The following is an 18608-nucleotide window of genomic DNA, read 5'->3' as shown; positions in this document are numbered from 1 at the left end:
CAAGGCAGATGGTGTGCTACTGGTATTTCAAAGACAGAGGCCAGGGATGCTGCAAAATATTCTACAAAGCTTCACAGGACACTCCCCCACAATAAAAATTTGTCTGCCTAAATATGTCATTAGTGTCAAGGTTGAGAAACTCTGTAAATAGCCTGATGCTATAAGTTGCTTCTTAGACTACCAGACCCCATGGATCTTAATATTTACTCACTTTAATGCCATTTCAACTGCACTGGAGGAGAATAGCTACCCCATGCCTTCTTTTGGTGGATCAAATAGCCTTCCAGCAAACTTTTTCAGCACTACAATAGTGATAACAAAGCTCATAAAACTGCTTACAGTCTGAACCCTACCTACTTCTCTAGCTGCTTCTCATATCATATTCTTCCCCTACTCTCTTCATACAGGCCAATTTGGCAACAAAATGTCCACTAACTTCATCTGCATCCTCAGGATACTCAGTAACTCTCTTTTCTGACAATTCAACTCTTAGTCTATATACCCTCTTCCTATAGCTGCCCCAAGACCTAGGGTTAAAAAGAAAAAAGTTGATGTAATTTTACTAGCACTATTTATGTTTTTCAAATCCTGAAAATATACCTTGATATTAACATAAAAAATGCTTTACATTTCACAGTCCAGCATTTATAAATACCATATGGATATGAAAAAGCATCATTAACAAAGGCTCATCCAAAGTCTAAAAATCTCTTAATGCAAAAGAAAGGAACATTAGAAAGACATTTCTTGTTATTATCAATACATTACTTTATCCATGGTAAAACTTAATTTGTAAAATTCTTAGAAACAATATAGAAACTTTCTAGAAAGGACCTAAAAGAGCTTGTCTTAGCTTTAATTAGACTTGTGGAACTATATAAGGCATTATATATTCTAAAATACACACATTTAACATTGTTCTTTACTCCAGCTTACCACTAAGCAAGCAAAAATATGGTGGTATAATAATAATAATCTTAGTTTTTCCAGTTGTTTCTTAAATTTACCATTAAAAAAACATACTTGTGTCAGTCACGAAAAAAGACAAAAAAAAAAAAAAAATACTTGAAAATGCAATAAAAAGCACTGTGAAATATTTCTGATGCTCAGGTTATTGACTGCATAAATTCAGTAGGTATTTTGTTCTATCAAGTAGTTATATCTTCTAATTTAAAGGACTAAATTCGTAATTTCAGTCAATTCTAGACAAAAAGCAGTGAAGAAAGTAAATAGAGTGAAAGAAGAAAAGAAAGAAGAGAAGCCATAAATATTCAACTCTAACTGTTCTAGTTATGGTTTCAGACAATGCAGGTTGCAGTGTTTAGTGGACTAATTATGCATCTCAACAGAGACCATATTTTGTTCTAATACCAAAAAGCACAAATGCCTTCTGTGTCAGATAAAATTATTCAGATTTTTGTTTGCCTACAAAAAGAGAGCACAATTCCATTAAACTCATAATTCAAATAGTCTGAAATTTCCTTCTGTATTAGTAAAATAGGACCTTCTTTTAAAAATGGTTAATATATTTATTACAAAATATTCATTCAACATGGCTCAAAAGTATTGGTGAATAAGCCTACCGCATGAAGTTGCAGGAGAACTAACCAAGGTGTTAAGAGACATGGATTTAAGGTCCAGCTCTGCCCCTTTTCACACTTTGTAGAAGTCACTTCATTTCTGTAACTTCCCATTTTCTCATTTATAAAATGAGATTATTAACCTCACCTATATATCATATAGCTATCATGAGAATCAAATGTGAAACTACCCTATAAATATGAAAACACCATACAAAGATGTTATAATTATACCATATTGATTTCAACTGAAGACCAATAGAACAAATACTAAAGTACTACCAACAACACGAGCACTTACCAGCACAGACAGATACTCTTTGTAACTTCGTCACTATAGGTATCCTAACTACACTTTTCTAAAACAGACCATGATCAGGACAGAGTTAAAATATGGTTATAAATGTTATTGTCTGTAGCCTTGTTTTTTCACTGTTCTACCTATCCTGGCAATTTCATGTCTTTAATAGGAAGGTGACTCTCAAACCTACTACTATAAATGGGGTGGGTAATGCAAACATGCTAAAATACAGATAACTACTGAATCCAGATGACGAATATATAGGCTATTCACTTATTATTGTCTTTTTTGTGTATGTCTGGAAGGTTCTTACTCCCAGATTTTCACATGACTCTCTCCATCACCTCATTCAGGTTTCTGCTCAAACATCATCTCCTCAGAAGGGCCTTCCTTGACAAACCTACATAAATAGCACTCTTCATCACTTTTCAGCCCCTTCTGATGCTTGATGGCAGTAAACCTACTTTACATTATATTTAATGAAATAACATATATATCTTCAACATGTCTGTCTCCTTCCCCAATATGTCTACAACATAAAACCAACTCCTCAGTTTGACACTCAAAATCCTTCCATGACATGAACTATCTTCTTTACACCAATTACACTTCTTCAGATACACTATTAAATCTAACTTAATTACTCACTCTTCCCCATACATGTTTCTCAATTTCCTTTCTCTATGCCTTTGCTCAAGCAGTAACCATCATCACTCATATGTCCAAATTCTACCTATGCTCTAAGACTCAGTATAAATGCATTTTCACTGATATTCCTGGCTGATACTCCTATGAACTGCCACAATGCTTAATCTGTACCACTCTGAAGGCATCAGTATTCTACATTTTATTTATTTTTAAATTTCCTCTATTAATCAACATGCACCTTGAATACAGAATCTATACCCAAACACATTTTAGACCTCTGAGTTACTTACACAAAAGAAGAATGCAAACAATTGTACATTTTTCTTGAATATCTGAAATTGGTATATGTACTACTGTTAACTACAACAAGGGGCAGACAGAAAAGAAGAACTCAGACTATAATCCCAGGATAATCTAATAAATACCTAACACAACTTCTCTGCTTTCTTTCTTTTGTTATCACAGTTACTAGAAGGATACTTTATTTGCTTGTTTTCCTAATTTCTTGCTTCTACCTTTAAATATATTCTTTTTCTATTTAGTTTCTTAAATCTACTCATCTTTTCTACTTTCACTTGGGTCCAAACTATAGCTCTGCTCCTTAATAGCTATGTTAACCCTTCCAATTCTCAGGGAGAAAACCCAAACTACCAACAGGGTTAGTGTAGCATTAAATAAAATTTTATATGCAAAACCTAGTACAATGTTTGGCACCTAATAGGCTCTCAGTGAATGGTGCCTATTGGGTTCCTGTTTCGTCCTGTAAGCAAATCTGACCCATAAATTTTGAACAGAGCAGGTTTAAATTATTAGAATGCTAATAAATGGGGAATTTTAAAATCAAAATATCCCTAAATCCTACTCAGGTTAACTGTAAACTCATATAATGCTTTTAAATTGGGGCATATGTTCAGCTATACTCACATACCTGGTCTTTTTTTTTTTTTTTTAATTACAATATTCCCTGTGGATACTGCACATTTGGGTATGGCTAAAAACAGAGGAAGTGCCTAACATGGATTTTAATGTTAATTTAAAGACAAATTTAAACAACCAATTACTTGGCAGCAGTTTCCTTCAGATCTTTTATAACTTTTTTTTTCTCTTGGTGGCTGGCTGGTAAAGGGATCTGAACCTTTAACCTTGGTGTTACAACACTGTGCCCTAACCAACTGAGCTGACTGGCCAGCCCTTCCTTCAGATTACTGTCATCCAGGCTTAACTCTCTATTGAACAAGAAATTTCTAGTTTAGCATCTATCAGAGTGACATTCACATAGAAAAAACTCACAGTGGTAAACTATAAACAGAATACTTTGATTTATTATTATGAATCCCATCATTGGCCAGGCTGCCAGTCTTTCCTCTAGCTCACATACATCAAACATCTCCTGATCATCTCCCAACACTATAGATTCAGAGATCTGATCATAAAAAATCAAATCCATGAACTAAGATGAATACAGTACACGAATTCTATAGTTTCTCAGAACTACAAATAACTACAACACTGTTTTACCAAACTATTTTAAATCACAAAGAATCCTGTATCTACAAATACTACATATTTTGCCAACCAGAACTCATCTTTGACTTTTGGACTAAAAATAAATTATCTAGCTCTAAATCCTACATTAAAGCTTGTCTCACAGATTCATAGTATCTCAATTGAATTAAAGAAATACTGTGCCTAGGCTGACCAGTGGCTCACTTGGGAGGGCAAGGTGCTAATAATACCAAGTCAAGGGTTCGGATGTCCACACTGGCCAGCCAACAACAACAAAAAAAACACAAAAAAGAAATACTGTGCCACATATACAGTGGCAAACACTGCAACTGGAGTCAGAAGACCCCATGTTGTGTTCCAGCCTTACTAGTTCCTCTAAATCAGTTACCACCTCTCTAAAAGTTAAATTTGTTCAACTAAAAAACAGAAATAATTGTCCTACTTACCTAATTGAATTATATGGAACTATTATAAAGATCAAGATGAGACCATATGAAAGTGCTACTCTTTAAGTATTTAAGTACTATAAAAAAGAGGTATTACTCGTATTAGACGTTCGAAAAACATCTATTGATTTGAATTCAATATAAAATTAGCTGCTTAATTTCTTTCTCTTTATTCTAATGAATTAAAACAGTGTTTCTTAGGTGATATATATCAGAATTACCTGTAAAATTTTCAAAAAGAAAAACATGCACATGACCCAGTGTCTATCACTGCAGATTCAGATTCAATGAGTCTGAAGTGAAGTCCAGAACTCACTAGTTTTTTTAAAAGCTGTGTACCTGGAACCTGATGCATAACAAACTAGAGAGAACTAATGGGAGTGGATGAGCTCAAATACAAGCATCCTACTACTTTTACTTCAACAAACATTTCCAGCCATTGTCATATGTCATATTTAAACTAAAAACTATAGTTTAACCTGTAGTTTTTATGTTCATTTTTATGTGCTGAGTAAGCTATACTCTAGAATTTCAGATGCCCAAAGGCAAGTGGCAACACCTGACATATAACAAAGAAATTCCTCCTCCCACCCCTTTCCTGTGACCATATATGTAAAACAGTTTATTTAGAATGGCAGATGTTTAGACCAATTAAGTCAATCTGGACACTCTAAAATCTTGAGTTGGGCTGACTATAAAAAAAAAACAATAAAAATACCACCCAATCACCTCAGAATTAGACTTGGCTTCTTCTGTGGCTGGTTTAGATGCACCAAGAGTTGTAGTATCATTGTTGCAGTCAGACATACCTAAAAGTAAAATGTGTTAGGCACAAATTAAATAATTTAGTTAAAAGAGCTGAATCATCTCATTGATATTCTTACATTCCAAAACATAATAGTTTATTTGTAGTCAGAATTTGCTTTTCAAAACTATCTACAATCATATGAGTTTCTATTGATTACAACAGGTAAACAATTCTAAAATCAAACAAAAATCCAGAAGAATTCTCACAGAATGCGAAAATGCATATCTCAACGATTAAAAAATAATTTCATAAAATAATTTGCACATGAAACAGATTTTAAGAGATCAGAGTGTGTCAACTTGATTTGACAGATGAAAAAAATGTGATACAAAGACCTTTGAAGCCAAAATATTAGTTACTTGTGGCCTACATAAAACAAAGTTCCAGACCAGAACTCAGACCTCTCCCACCTTCATGGCCAGTGTTCTTTTATATTGATAACAGATGTTGACTACTCATTGTCTAAGTGAAACATGATGCTCAGATATCATTCAATAAAAGTTTAATGAGCTATTTCTCCTTCTAATTTATTCAATAACATTTAGGGAATGCCAAGTATATATGAAGAACTGAGCTAGGCACTAGGAAGAAGAGTAAAATCTAGCTCAGGTTCTAAGAGCACTTTGAATCTAATCAAGGAGACAAATACACAAACAAGCACAAGACACCATCTCAAGTACTATGATGCAAAGAAACAATTTTTTACTGTTGAAATACACTGAAGAAAACAATTTTACTGATTGCTAACAGAATGCAATACCACATTAAGAAAATAATACAACAAAGTGAGATTTATCCCAGGAGTACAGGATTGGTTCAATTAGGAAATCTATTAATATTATACCATATTCATAAACCTAAGGGGGAAAATATATGATTTTCTCCATACACACTGAGATAGAAGGTACCTGATAAAATTCAACAACCATTCAAAATTCAATACTAAAAGAAACAGGAATTAAAAGATACTTTCTCAACATAATAAAATATATACATTTTAGTCCGATAATTATTTTATTTAATAAAGAAAAAATAGAGGCATTTCCACTAAAATTAGGAAAAAGGCAAAGATGCCCACCATTTCCACTACTATTCAACATTGTACTAGAAGTATTAGCCAATTCAACTAGGTAAGAGAAATCAGTTAGAGGAATAATCAGTAAAAAAAGAAGTAAAACTATCTCTATTTGCATACGATATAAGAGTATGCCTAAAAACCCAAAAGAATCAATGATAAAACTAACTCAAAAAATAAAAAAATTCAGTGAAGTAGCAAGATACAAAATTAACACACAAAAATCAATAGCCTTCATATACAAAATCAATAATCAGGGGACCTATTGGCAAAGAAAATCCCATTTACAATGGCAACAAAGAAGATTAATACTTGGCAATAAACTAAACAATGTATTAAACCTATATGAGAAACAATTCTAAGCATGGCTGAAAGACACTAAAGAAAACTTAGCAAATGGAAAGATATTCCCTATTCTTGGATAGGATGACAACTTTACAAAGATACCATTTCTCCCACAGTTAATTTATAAATACAATGCAATGCAATAAAAATACTAAAGCTGTTTTATAAAGTTTGGCGAGTTGATACTAAAGTTGAGATGGAGAATCAAAAATGCAAGAACAGCTAGGCAAAAACTGAAAAAGGAAAATCACAAGGGGGACTTCTTTTATCAGACATTAAAACATACACAAAGCAGCTATAAGTAAAGCTATGTGGTACTAGCACATGAATAGACAGAGACCAATGGAGTAAGAATAAAAATTCTAGAGTTAGACCCAAATATGCATAGAATGTAGTATATAACAAAGATGGCATCTCAAATTCCTGAAGTGCAGATGAACTTTTCAATAAATGGTGTTAGGAAAACTAAGTAACCATTTGGAAAAATATAAGATTAGATTCATATCTCACTATACATAAGAAGAATAAACTCACAATGGATTAGGAATCTATATGTAAAAAATAAAACCATAGGGGCCGAACCCATGGCTCACTCGGGAGAGTGCGGCGCCGAGACCGCGAGTTCGGATCCTATAGGGATGGGCCGGTGCGCTCACTGGCTGAGCGTGCTGCGGACCACACCGTGCTGAGGGTTGCGATCCCCTTACTGGTCAGAAAAATTAAAAATAAATAAATAAACAAACAAACAAACAAATAAATAAAACCATAGAAAGTACTAAAAAAAAAAAAAAAGAAAGGGTGAATTCTGCTTTAAAGTTGGTATAGGGAAAAGCTTTCTAATTCTGACTCAGAATCCAGAGGCAATCAAAGAAAATACTGATAAACTTGACTACATAACTTTTTTTTAATTGCACGGCAAAAACACTATAAAAAAATGCAAAAGACAACTAAAAACTAGAATGAAATATTTGCAACATATACCACTACAGGCTAATATCCCTAAGATATAAAGAACTCTTAAAAGCAAAGGGAAAAAGGACCAAAAATCAGAAAGAAGGAAAAAGACATGAACAGTCAATTCATGAAGAAAGGTATTAAAAGGGCCCTCAAACATACAAAAGCTGCTCAAACTCACCCAAAATTAGAGAAATGCAAATTAAAATAACAGTGAGATACTATTTCTCACCTAGTAGCCTGGCAAAAATTTAAATAGATGACAAAACATTCTGTGGGTGAGGATGTCAGGAAACGGGCACTCTCATACATTGTTGATAGGAATACAAATTGGTGCAACTCATCTGGAGAAAACTTTGTTAATGCCTAACAAAACCACATATACACTTACCTTTGGACCCAGCAATTCCACTTCTAAGAATCTACCCTGGGAACATACTTCCAATGACACAAATATACATACACACTGCAGCATTCTTTATAATTGTAACATATTGGAAACAACCTAAATGTCTCTACATAAGACAGTAACTGAATAAACTATGGTACATCCAAACTATGCAACTGTGAAAGTAAAACAAAAAAAAAAAGAAAGAAAGAAAGAAAGAAAGAAAGAAAGAAAGAAAGAAAGAAAGAAAGATCTCTACGATATGCAGTGATTTAGTGATTTCCAGGACACATTTTAATTGAAAAAAGCAAAGTCCAAAAAAAAAAAAAAAAACCCCACAAAAAACATGTATGGGTACGATACCTTCAAGTAAGAATGAAGAGGGATATACGAAAATACACATTTCTGGTCATTGGAAAAAGACAAATACAGGAAGGATAAGCCAGAAACTAAGGAGCTGGTTTACCTCCGGAGGCAGTTTAGAAAGGGGTGGGAGGAAGTGGGAGATAGATGAAATAGAAACAGGGTAGCAGAGATAAGAGGGAATGACACTTCTCTGGACATACATATATATATATATATATATATACATATATATATATATATATTTTTTTTTTTTTTTTGACTTTTTCGTGACCTGCACTCAGCCAGTGAGTGCACCGGCCATTCCTATATAGGATCTGAACCGGCAGCGGGAGCATCGCGGTGCTCCCAGCGCCGCACTCTCCCGAGTGCGCCACAGGCTCAGCCCTGGACATATATTTTTTAAAATAATTCAGACTCTTAGAGTCTTAGTAATTTTCACATGCCCTTCATAAAAATAAAATTTTTTTAAAAATCAAGTAATTAAAACCAACCAGGATGTAATGGGAATTCAAAATGGTATAGAAAGGGCCGAGCCCCTGGTGCACTCAGGAGAGTGCGGCGCTGGGAGCGCGGCGACGCTACCACCGTGGGTTCGGATCCTATATAGGAATGGCCAGTGCACTCACTGGCTGAGTGCCGGTCACGAAAAAGACAAAAAAAAAAAAAAAGGTATAGAAATACCAACAAATGAATCTAACTGTGTTATAAATGAATAACCAAAGAAAGGAAAGAAAATAGAATGGAGACATTGAGAATCAGGTTTCTCACTGTTAAAGAAAGGAGTTATTAAATAAAGGAGAAATGCTAAAATGAACCCTGTGGTGTTGGACTGGAATCAGAGGTATCATTATAAACTCATGGTTTTTAACATATATACGTCTGTGTGAATTCATTTACTTTCCTAGCCCTGTCTACTGAGAGGGCCTAGAGCAGTGATACCACAGCAACAGTAAGTACACCTGGTGCCCAGATCTTGGTCTCTAAACACCATTCTCCAAGAAAAGGAATCAAGGCACTTAGAAGAAGTAGTTGATTCTAAGGCTGGGGCAGGAAAACTACAAGATGAGCCTGGAACGTCTTCTGGTGTCAGAAAATAAGGAAAATTTGAAAAAAGAAAAAAAAAAGGGGGGGGGGCTTTGTTAAAAGAACACAGGAACCAACCTGAAGGAGTCCTTAATGGCCAATGGTGGAACAGACTGAGCAACAAAATAAATGATAGGACTGGATTTAAATGCATAAAGTAAAACAAATATTAACAAGTCCATGCTGATATAAACAATCAAATAAATAAATAAAAGGGAGAAAGAGACATAGAGCAAAAGAATTAATTGACTTATTAATTCATTTAATAAATGTAGAAAGGAAAGAGGGAAACAGAACAACCATCAGGCAAACATCACAAATGTTACAGACAAGATCCACTTCACAGATCCTAAATTAGAGGGCAAGTCTGAGGATAAACAGAATACATAGTTTCCAGGTAGCTCTCACAAGATACTTATCAACTAAAAAGGGAAAGATAGTAACTTCACAGTGGAAAAACTCAACACAGTCAACTTAACCAAAGGATCAAGTAATCACAAGTAGTAAGACATAACAACATAAACCCCTTAATACAAAGCACTGAGAAGGAAACAACATTGTTTTTGTGGTACTCTTGCAAAAATGCATAAGCTCAATCCAGTCATGAGAAAACAATCGACAAACCCAAACTAAGAGACATTCTAAAAATTAACTGATCAGTACTCTTCAAAAGTGTCATGGCCATGAAACAAGGAAAGTGTGAGAAACTTACGGAGAAATAACTAAATTCAATGTGGGTTCCTGGATAGGATCCTGGAACAGAAAAAGAACAGTAGCCGAAAATTTGGTTTATTTCTAATAAGGTATGTAGTTAATTAATACTATTATACCAATGTTAATATCCTACCCTTGATAATTATATTAGTTATGTAAGATTTAGTATTAGGGAAAGTAGGATGAGGAATATAAGGGAACTCTCTGTACTCTTTTTGCAACTGTTCTACAAGTCTAAAATGAAATCAAAATAAAGTTTTTTAAAAACAAAAATTCTGAACAAAGATAGAAGAATTATCCTTAAAAAGAGGAAATCTCTTCAACTGAGGCAAGAATGAAAGCAGGAACGAATCTGTAGACATAGTGAAGAGTAGAACAGAAAATGGAAGAAAGTTAAGGCAGTTAATTTTTGCTGTCTTTTAGTTTCTTGTGAAATAGGAGTTACCGTCTGCTCCCCTGTATTAAACAGCAGCACCAATTAGGAAAACATATCATTACCATTTAGCTCTAGAAAAGACCAAATAACACGAGCAGATAGGGAAACACAAAATCAAATTTCTGAAAATTAGAGATAGGTACTAAATCTATGTTATTCATAATCTTTAAGTGCTCTGATCTACTTCACATTTATTTTTTAAAGGTTTGCTTGTTCATAACTTGATAACTAACATACATGCAAGTGGTAACATTTAAAAAGTTAATGACTTGAATGTAATTTGTGCTGTTTAAGATATACATTTTCTAATCTTTACATGAATTCAGTTGTCTTTAAAACAAAATGATAAATTACTGCTACAAAATGACCACTAATGTTCAGGCCTCACAAGCCAGTTATATTGGAGGCCAGAAATATCTTAAGTCATCTCTGGGGTTCTACGTCTATAAATGATTCAGAGGTATTCATTAACTTATGAGTGTAAGGACCAAAGACCTACAAAGTGAATTAGTAATTAACATCTGTAAAAATGCATAAATAATATCACCTGAAGTTTATAATTCATCCAACTGTTTGCAGTTGTTTTGATTTCATTGTTAAAAAATCACATTTTGATTTCTATAAACTGAATAGACTGGATCTACACAGAGGAAAAGTATATCATAACTTTTATCAGATTTCAATGAGGGAGAATTTTATACCCTACAACTGTGAAATGCATTTAAGGTCTTAGGACCCAGGGAAGAGAGGGCGGGATGTACTAGATTTGCCAGGATCCCCAAAGATAAGAAGAAACAAAAGACTTCATGAATACCAGGGGAGAAAAACACATTAATAGTCTCCATGATGCCACTGATTTTAAAGACTCACAAGTCTAATACTAAAGAATCTATGAGATGAGTGTTGTTTAGCAGAAATAATAATTTGAATTTTTCAAATTAAGGCACTTATATACCATAGGGTGTATGAAATGGTATGCCCAAGACACAGGAAAGCAGATATAAACAGTGCAGACATAAATAGGATAAACATGACACATCATACTGGAATATGAATTTACATTCTTTTTTATTAAAGTGTATTATGGAATCTAAAGCAAAATTCACTTGAATAAAATACATGTAAGTTTTCAAAGAAATTTACTAAAGTTTTATGATAAAATATGGGGTCTTCAAAGAAATGTCTACAGAGTTATTCTTTCTAGGGGTACTTCAGTAAAAAAAAAAAGAAGTTTGAGAAGTACTATAAATAATAATATATGGGATCAAGGATTTCTGACTAGTGAGTCAAGGACAATTCTAAGGAGGTAAATACAGAACACTAAGAGCAAAAAGTAGTCAAACTTGGGCTTGCTTTGATCTGATCTTGCTTGGTTTCTTTAGACTGTTGTATCTTTGACAATCCATAGACTATGAAAGATTAAAGATGCTAAAGACTAAAGAAAGTGGCTCTATTTTTTTTCATTCTAGGTGGAGTCTACTGGAATATGTCTATCTTTTTTTGTTCACGGATAAATAGGAAAAGAATGCTAAGACTTGTTTTGATTTCATAATTCAATATTCATTTCCAAGTTGACTAACTTGTTTACAATAAAAAATTTAGAGTTAAAATGTAGAGCAACTCCATTAAATATCATGTTTAGTTAAAAGTAATATCCAAAATATAGAAGCTTTCAATTTTAGTCAAAACAACTTAAAATAATTTTGTTTTCGATAATGACAGTTTTCCTAACACAGAAAAAAAAAATCCTTTTCCCTACTGTCCAATGCAAATGATATTGAACTGAAAATGGCTTACCATGCAATATGTTCAAAGAATATTTCCTCTCTTAAGTAGAAAAACCAAATAAAAAGAAATAAGATAATAAAGAATCATTTACATTACACTTCTGTCTTTATATCAACAACTATCTGGTATCTGTAAAAGCTATTTTGCTGGGCACATGCATGTCCTTTTAAATACTGATAAATTAAGTTTAGGTTGCTCATTAAGATAAACACATCAGTCTAGAGAATTCAAAAGTAGAAAGCTTTCACAAAATATAGTTAATTCTCAGTTATATGTAGAAATAAGAAAGAATTTAAAAGTCAACCTAACAGATAATCAACTATGCCCATCCGTATACCACAATCAATTTTTAACCAACTAAGAAAGTTAACTGTTTGGAGAAGCCTTTTTAATTTCCCTGTTCAGACTGGGTTACAGAGAAACTAATGAGAAGTAAAATGATAAGATTCTCAAAATTAAATTACTCTCTGAAAAGAGAACTAGCTGTAAATAAACTCTAAATTATTCAGTGTACTGTGGCCTCATTCTTCATAGATGGCTAGCTGAGTTCCAGAACATTAGCAGTGAGGCCAACCAAGAACCAAGAGGGATAGTCATCTGTTTTTAGAGCTGGCTGTAACTGATTTCATTCCAAGATCAAACAGGTTACCTGTTATTTGGTGTTACTATCTGAACTGCTTTTCTCCCTTAGCAAGAGATAATTGGAGAGTTACTTTAAATTTGCTACTAAATTTCCAAAACTATATAAAATAAACCCCCTCAATATTCACAGGTAATTTTTTTCAATGGAAAAAAGCTCATAAACAATCTAAGAATATAGCTTAATATATAGATACAGATGGTTATATGTAGAAATATTTATAGACACGTGTATATACATGACTTAGTGTACACACATTTATTTCCTTGCTGTCTGCTGACAGGGCCTAGAAGCAATGACACTCCAGTAGAAAAGAGCACACAGTGCCCAGATGTTGGTTTCTAATACCATTATCCAACAGGAGTGGGACAGGTAATAGCCAAGTTAAGCCTGGAGCATCTTGTAGTGTCAGAAAGTTTAAAAAGTGCTCAAACAAAACAACAACAACAAAATCTCACAATGATGGGGGTATGTCAAAGGTATATAGGAACCAACTAAAAGAGCTCCCAATAGCCAAAGCTGGAACAATTTGAGCAAAAAAATAAATAAAATGCTACTGGATCATAACCCAAAGTATAAAATAAATATCTATGAGACAAGACTGATATATATGACTAAGTAAATTAATAAATGGGAGAGAAGAGACAAATCTCCCTTACAGAAGATTTCCAAAAAATTTATACAGCTGGTTCCCCCTTAAGGAGGTGGAGCATAATTACCCACTTCCTAATTGTAGATTTCACATAGAGACATTCTTCTAAAAATATGTAAAGTCAGGGGTGGGGGTTGACGGGGGAGAATAACTTTACAGTGGACAAACCTGACAAACACTACATCAAGTCAAGTAATCAAGGTTAACATCAACAGTGCTAAGTCATATTGACATTATGTACTCTTGACATGATATGATGGAAATGACAATTTACCTCTGCGGTCTTCCTCCCAAAAACATATTACCCAGTCTAATCAGGAGAAAAACACCAGACAAATCCCAACTGAGGGACAGCCTACAAAATACCTGACCAGTAATCCTCAAAATTATCAACTTGTCATCAAAAACAAGGAAATCCAAAAAACTGTCAAAACCAAGAGGACAAATGATTACTAAATACAATATGGTATGCTGGGTGGGATTCTGGAACAGAAAAAGTACACTAGGGGAAAACTGGGACAATCTGAAAAAAAAAAAAGGACTTTAGTTATGTGCCAACATTTGTTCATTAGTTGTGACAAATGTACCATACTAATGTAATATGTTAATAATAGAGGAAGCTGGGTATGGGGTAGAAAGGAAGCTCTATATTATCTTTCCAATAATTCTCTAAATCTAAAATCATCCCAAAATAAGAGCTTATTATAAGATAATCTAAGAATATTGTACTATATTTTACGTAACTATTAATAACTTATTTACATGCACTTGAAAAAAAATCTAAATGGCAATTTAACTACTACTATTTTTTTAAAAATTCATATTCAAAATCTTAGATTACAAGACTCCATGAACTGAAATCTTTTATACCATCAACTTAGAAATTCAATAAATCAATATTTAGGTGTCAGGCACTGAGCTAGGTCCTAGAGATTCAATAATTAGCCAAAAAGAAAACAAGATGTGGACCCTACCTTCCTGGAGTTTATAGGCCACTGATGAGAAAGACAATCTTATAATCACACAAAGAAATATAAATTGCAACTGTGGGAAATGTATGATGTTATTACCTTAGTCACGAGGATAGACTATTCCCTAAGGAAGCAAAACTTCAGCTGAGGTGTGAAGAATGACTATAGCTAACAAGCGAAAGAACAGATGGTCCATTTCATGACAGGATAACCTAGGGGAAAAAAATAAAAAGAAAGAAAGAAAGAAAGAATGGTCCAGACAGAGGGAAAAGCATCTGCAAAAGCCCTACAAAAATGGCAGGGTGCAAGGCAGGTACAAAGAACTAAAGAAGACCAGCAGGGTTGAAGTGGAGAGTTATGCAGAACATGGTACAAGCTGAGGCTGGAGACCTAAGCATTGTTAGTTAAGGAGTTTTACTTTTATCCTAGAAGCAATGGGAAGCCATAAAAGGACTGGGGGAGAAGAGAGGAGAGTGACAATCAGTTACGTGTTTCAAAATAAATCATTGTGCCTTCAGGATGGGTAGTGGATTAGAGAGGGACCAAAACACAAGAGGGTAGACAAGAATGGAGGCTATTATAGAAGTTTCAGGCAAGACGATGGTAACAAACTAAAGTGGTGGTAAAGGAAATAGAAAGAAAAACAAAGATTCAAAAGACATTTAGAAGGTAAGATTAATAAAACCTGTTGACACATTGGACGTGTAAGGGAGAGGGAGTTAAGGATCACTAACAGTTTTCTGGACATTACAGTGAAAAGATAGATAACGGCATCATTCACTGAAAATGAAAAGATAGATAATGGCATCATTCACTGAAAAAAGGAACAAAGAGAGAAAGGACCAATGTTTTGGAGGTATTGTGGGGAGAGAGGGAGAAATCAGTCTGGTTTTAGATATACTGGATTTGAAATGTGTTTAGGATATTCAAGAGAGGATGTCAACTACAGATCTAGAGCTCAAAGGAGAAAGAAAATACTCATGCCCTTAGAAAAGGTGACCACTTTATCCTAGAAAAGCAGCTAACTATAATCCTCAAATATCCAAGAAAAACATTAGACTTAGACATTGACCATCTGGATTTAGTTAAAATAAAACACTCAGAGAGAACATGGCAATAATATTTCATCAGCTAAAACAAAAATTGCGAGGCACTATGATTTTAAAAACCTTGGTTCAATAAAATGGTAATTATATTACCAATCATACAGCATGTTAAATTTTTAACAGCGCTGGCCAGTATTTTGGAAATGCTCTAAATCTGCACTCTTCAATAAAGTAGCCACTGGCACATGTCGTTACTGAGCACTGAAATGTGGCTGGTGCAAATGAGGAACTAAATTTTTATTTTATTTAATTTTAACTACCTTAAATAGCCACACGTGGCTACTGGCTGTGGTATCAGTCAGAACAGGTTTAGAGCTTCCTCATATATTTCATCTGATCCCCAACAACTATTTTTTGAATCAACTGGGAGGGAGTTGGGGGGGAGTAGGGGATTAGGGGAATAGTAGAAACTTTTGTTCCATCTGCTTAATATTATTTGAATTTTATTTCAAGAATATATGCTATGTTAATAATTAAAATATTTTTAATTTTAAAAGTAATTAATATGCAGTATAGAAAAATTAGGAAATGCAGAAAGAGGAAAATAAAAATCATCCATAATCCTATCTTTAAGAAATAATTAACATTTAGCCACATATAAAAAGGATCTATATTTTTTAACCTTTTGTTAGAAATACCTGTAACATTAGTGACCCAAGTTACTTGCTTTGAGTTTTATCACATTTCTCTTCTACCCCACCCCCACCTCAAGCACCGTGGAAACCCTATCATCTCTCAAATCTACTTCAAACTGCCAAAGATAAACACTGAATGGTCTACTTGCTTATCTCCCTTACCACTACCACCACCCACTGCCACCAATGTTGTACACTTTAACTGGAACCCAATCTCTACCCACAATGTCATGGAATTATTTGATCACTATAGTGAAGAAAGCATAAGCTTTAAAGTCAAGCAACTTTGGTTAGGAGTCCTGTGGTTCTCCTTTTACTACTTGATGACCTTGGACTAATTTCTGCTGTTTCCATACCTGTTTCTCTTTTTGTTAATAAAAAATAAAACTACTTAAAACACAGATAATATCTATAAAGCATAATGCATAGCCAGAGTAGCACTCAATAAATGATAACTATTATGGGGTTCTATGTGCCTGGCATTGTCCCAGACACTAGAACAAAACAGATAGGGTCCTGGCCATCCTAGAGATTACAGGCCACTGGTTTAACACCCAGGGACTCTTTCCACCTGGGGTTTGAATTCCTCTGATCCATCCCTTTTTGGGTTTTGTGACCTTCTACAAAGCACTTCACCTAAATCTCAACTTGTTCATTTCTAACATGGTAATGTTACCTGCTCTACCTATTTGACATGGCTAGAGTATAAATAAAATAAGAATATATGTGAAAATGCTTTATAAATTATTCCCTAGTAAATAAACATAAAGTATTAAACAAAGAGTACATATTTCTGTTCTCTAAGGCAAAGCTTTCCAAACCCATGTGCCAAGAATGGATTACAGATGTACTGAAATATTAACCCACCTCTACCTCCCCCTGCCCTCCGCTTTTAGGGAGTCAGGGAGGTCCTGACTATAGTCTTCCATACAAATATAATCATTTTTTATCTGTGCCGTAATGCCGAAAAGTTTGGAAACCTTGCTCTAGAACACTACTATCTCATGCTAGCAGAAACTGGAATTGGCTTACAGACTCCCTCTTCTGGATGACTTAGAACTCACCAACAACTCTGCTGCTCTTAAGATTCTGCTCCAAAAGCAGTGTGTCACCATTCCCCAAAGGATCAAAGAGGATCTAGCATGAACACGGGAGCTGCTAATTCAATGCTATCATAGACATACAAAATAAAATAAAATAAAAACTCTTACCTTAGGTAAGAATATGACAAAGATACTGCCACAAAAAATTTGAGCAATTACCAGTTATACAACTACTTTAGAGCCCAAATATCCTAAAAATTCCTTTTGGTGGCAAATCTTTGTCTTTTGAAAGAAGACTTGATTTTTTTCCACATACCCAAAGTTATTCTGATTCTAGTGACAAAGCCAGCCATAAATTTTTTACTTCTGAAGTCTCAATCTGAATTGACTGTAGTACCAGAAATGGATTTCAAAGCAGATTGCCTACTCTGAAGAACATTGTTCACTTAAATAAGTACATTTGTTAAGGGGGGGGGAGGCATTTCATAAGGAGACATGTGACACCAAGGTCAAGTGTTCAGATCCCTGTATCCGCTAGCTACCCCCCCCAAAGAAACGAGACCTTATATTCTTTTCCCAGGAGTCAAATGCTAACAAGGCTAAGTAACATCTGCCTATGCCCATTCTACAACAAAGGTTTAGAAGAAATGGAGAGGGGAATGAAAGAATGAGAAATTGTGGGGGGTGGGGGGAGAAAAGGAATAGAAAAAGAAAATATATACTTTTGTAGAGAATAGCTGAGAATCTATAAGTGCTGTTCAGTGGCTTCCATGATTGCCTAAAGCTAGTAATGACCAAGGATAACAAGATTATTTTCAGATCATTTTGTTTTATACTCTTTTTCATGCATCCTAGAAGTAACGCTGGTATGTATCTGACTTTCGGACTTTCACGATCCCTAAGTCATCATCTTCCTATTATGTGAAACGACTTATTTTCCAGTCTATATGAATATTGTTAGTTTTTCATTCACAGCCTTATTATCTTAATTTCCCTGTTGAATTTACTCCTTCCTCCATTCCAAATTTACCATTACTTTCAGACTCTTACAATGCCAAGTTTATTACTTATAACCTTTATTCTCACATTTTCCACTTCTCATGTCATAACACACACACACACA

At 34.2% G+C, this 18608-nt stretch overlaps 1 protein-coding gene across 7 annotated transcripts in view; it reads right to left on the bottom strand.

Annotated features, from left to right (window-relative positions):
- ARFIP1 (ADP ribosylation factor interacting protein 1) overlaps positions 1–18608 on the bottom strand; it is a 109740-nt gene that overhangs the window by 88079 nt on the left and 3053 nt on the right. For 3 of the 7 annotated variants that reach the window (XM_063107826.1, XM_063107825.1, XM_063107832.1), the window contains exon 2: positions 5211–5290. The exons of 2 other annotated variants lie outside the window; for them this stretch is intronic. In XM_063107826.1, the coding sequence (XP_062963896.1) occupies positions 5211–5288 (78 nt within the window). In that variant the 5' untranslated portion in view covers positions 5289–5290. Of the gene's footprint in view, positions 1–5210; positions 5291–14800; positions 14871–18608 lie in introns of those variants that run through there. 2 more of the 7 variants (XM_063107827.1, XM_063107831.1) reach the window with 2 other exon arrangements.

The sequence above is a fragment of the Cynocephalus volans genome, chromosome 9 (genome assembly GCF_027409185.1).
Source record: "Cynocephalus volans isolate mCynVol1 chromosome 9, mCynVol1.pri, whole genome shotgun sequence".
Taxonomy (NCBI): Eukaryota; Metazoa; Chordata; class Mammalia; order Dermoptera; family Cynocephalidae; genus Cynocephalus; species Cynocephalus volans.
Note: the sequence above shows the minus strand (reverse complement) of the source record. Positions and strands in the feature narration are given on the sequence as shown.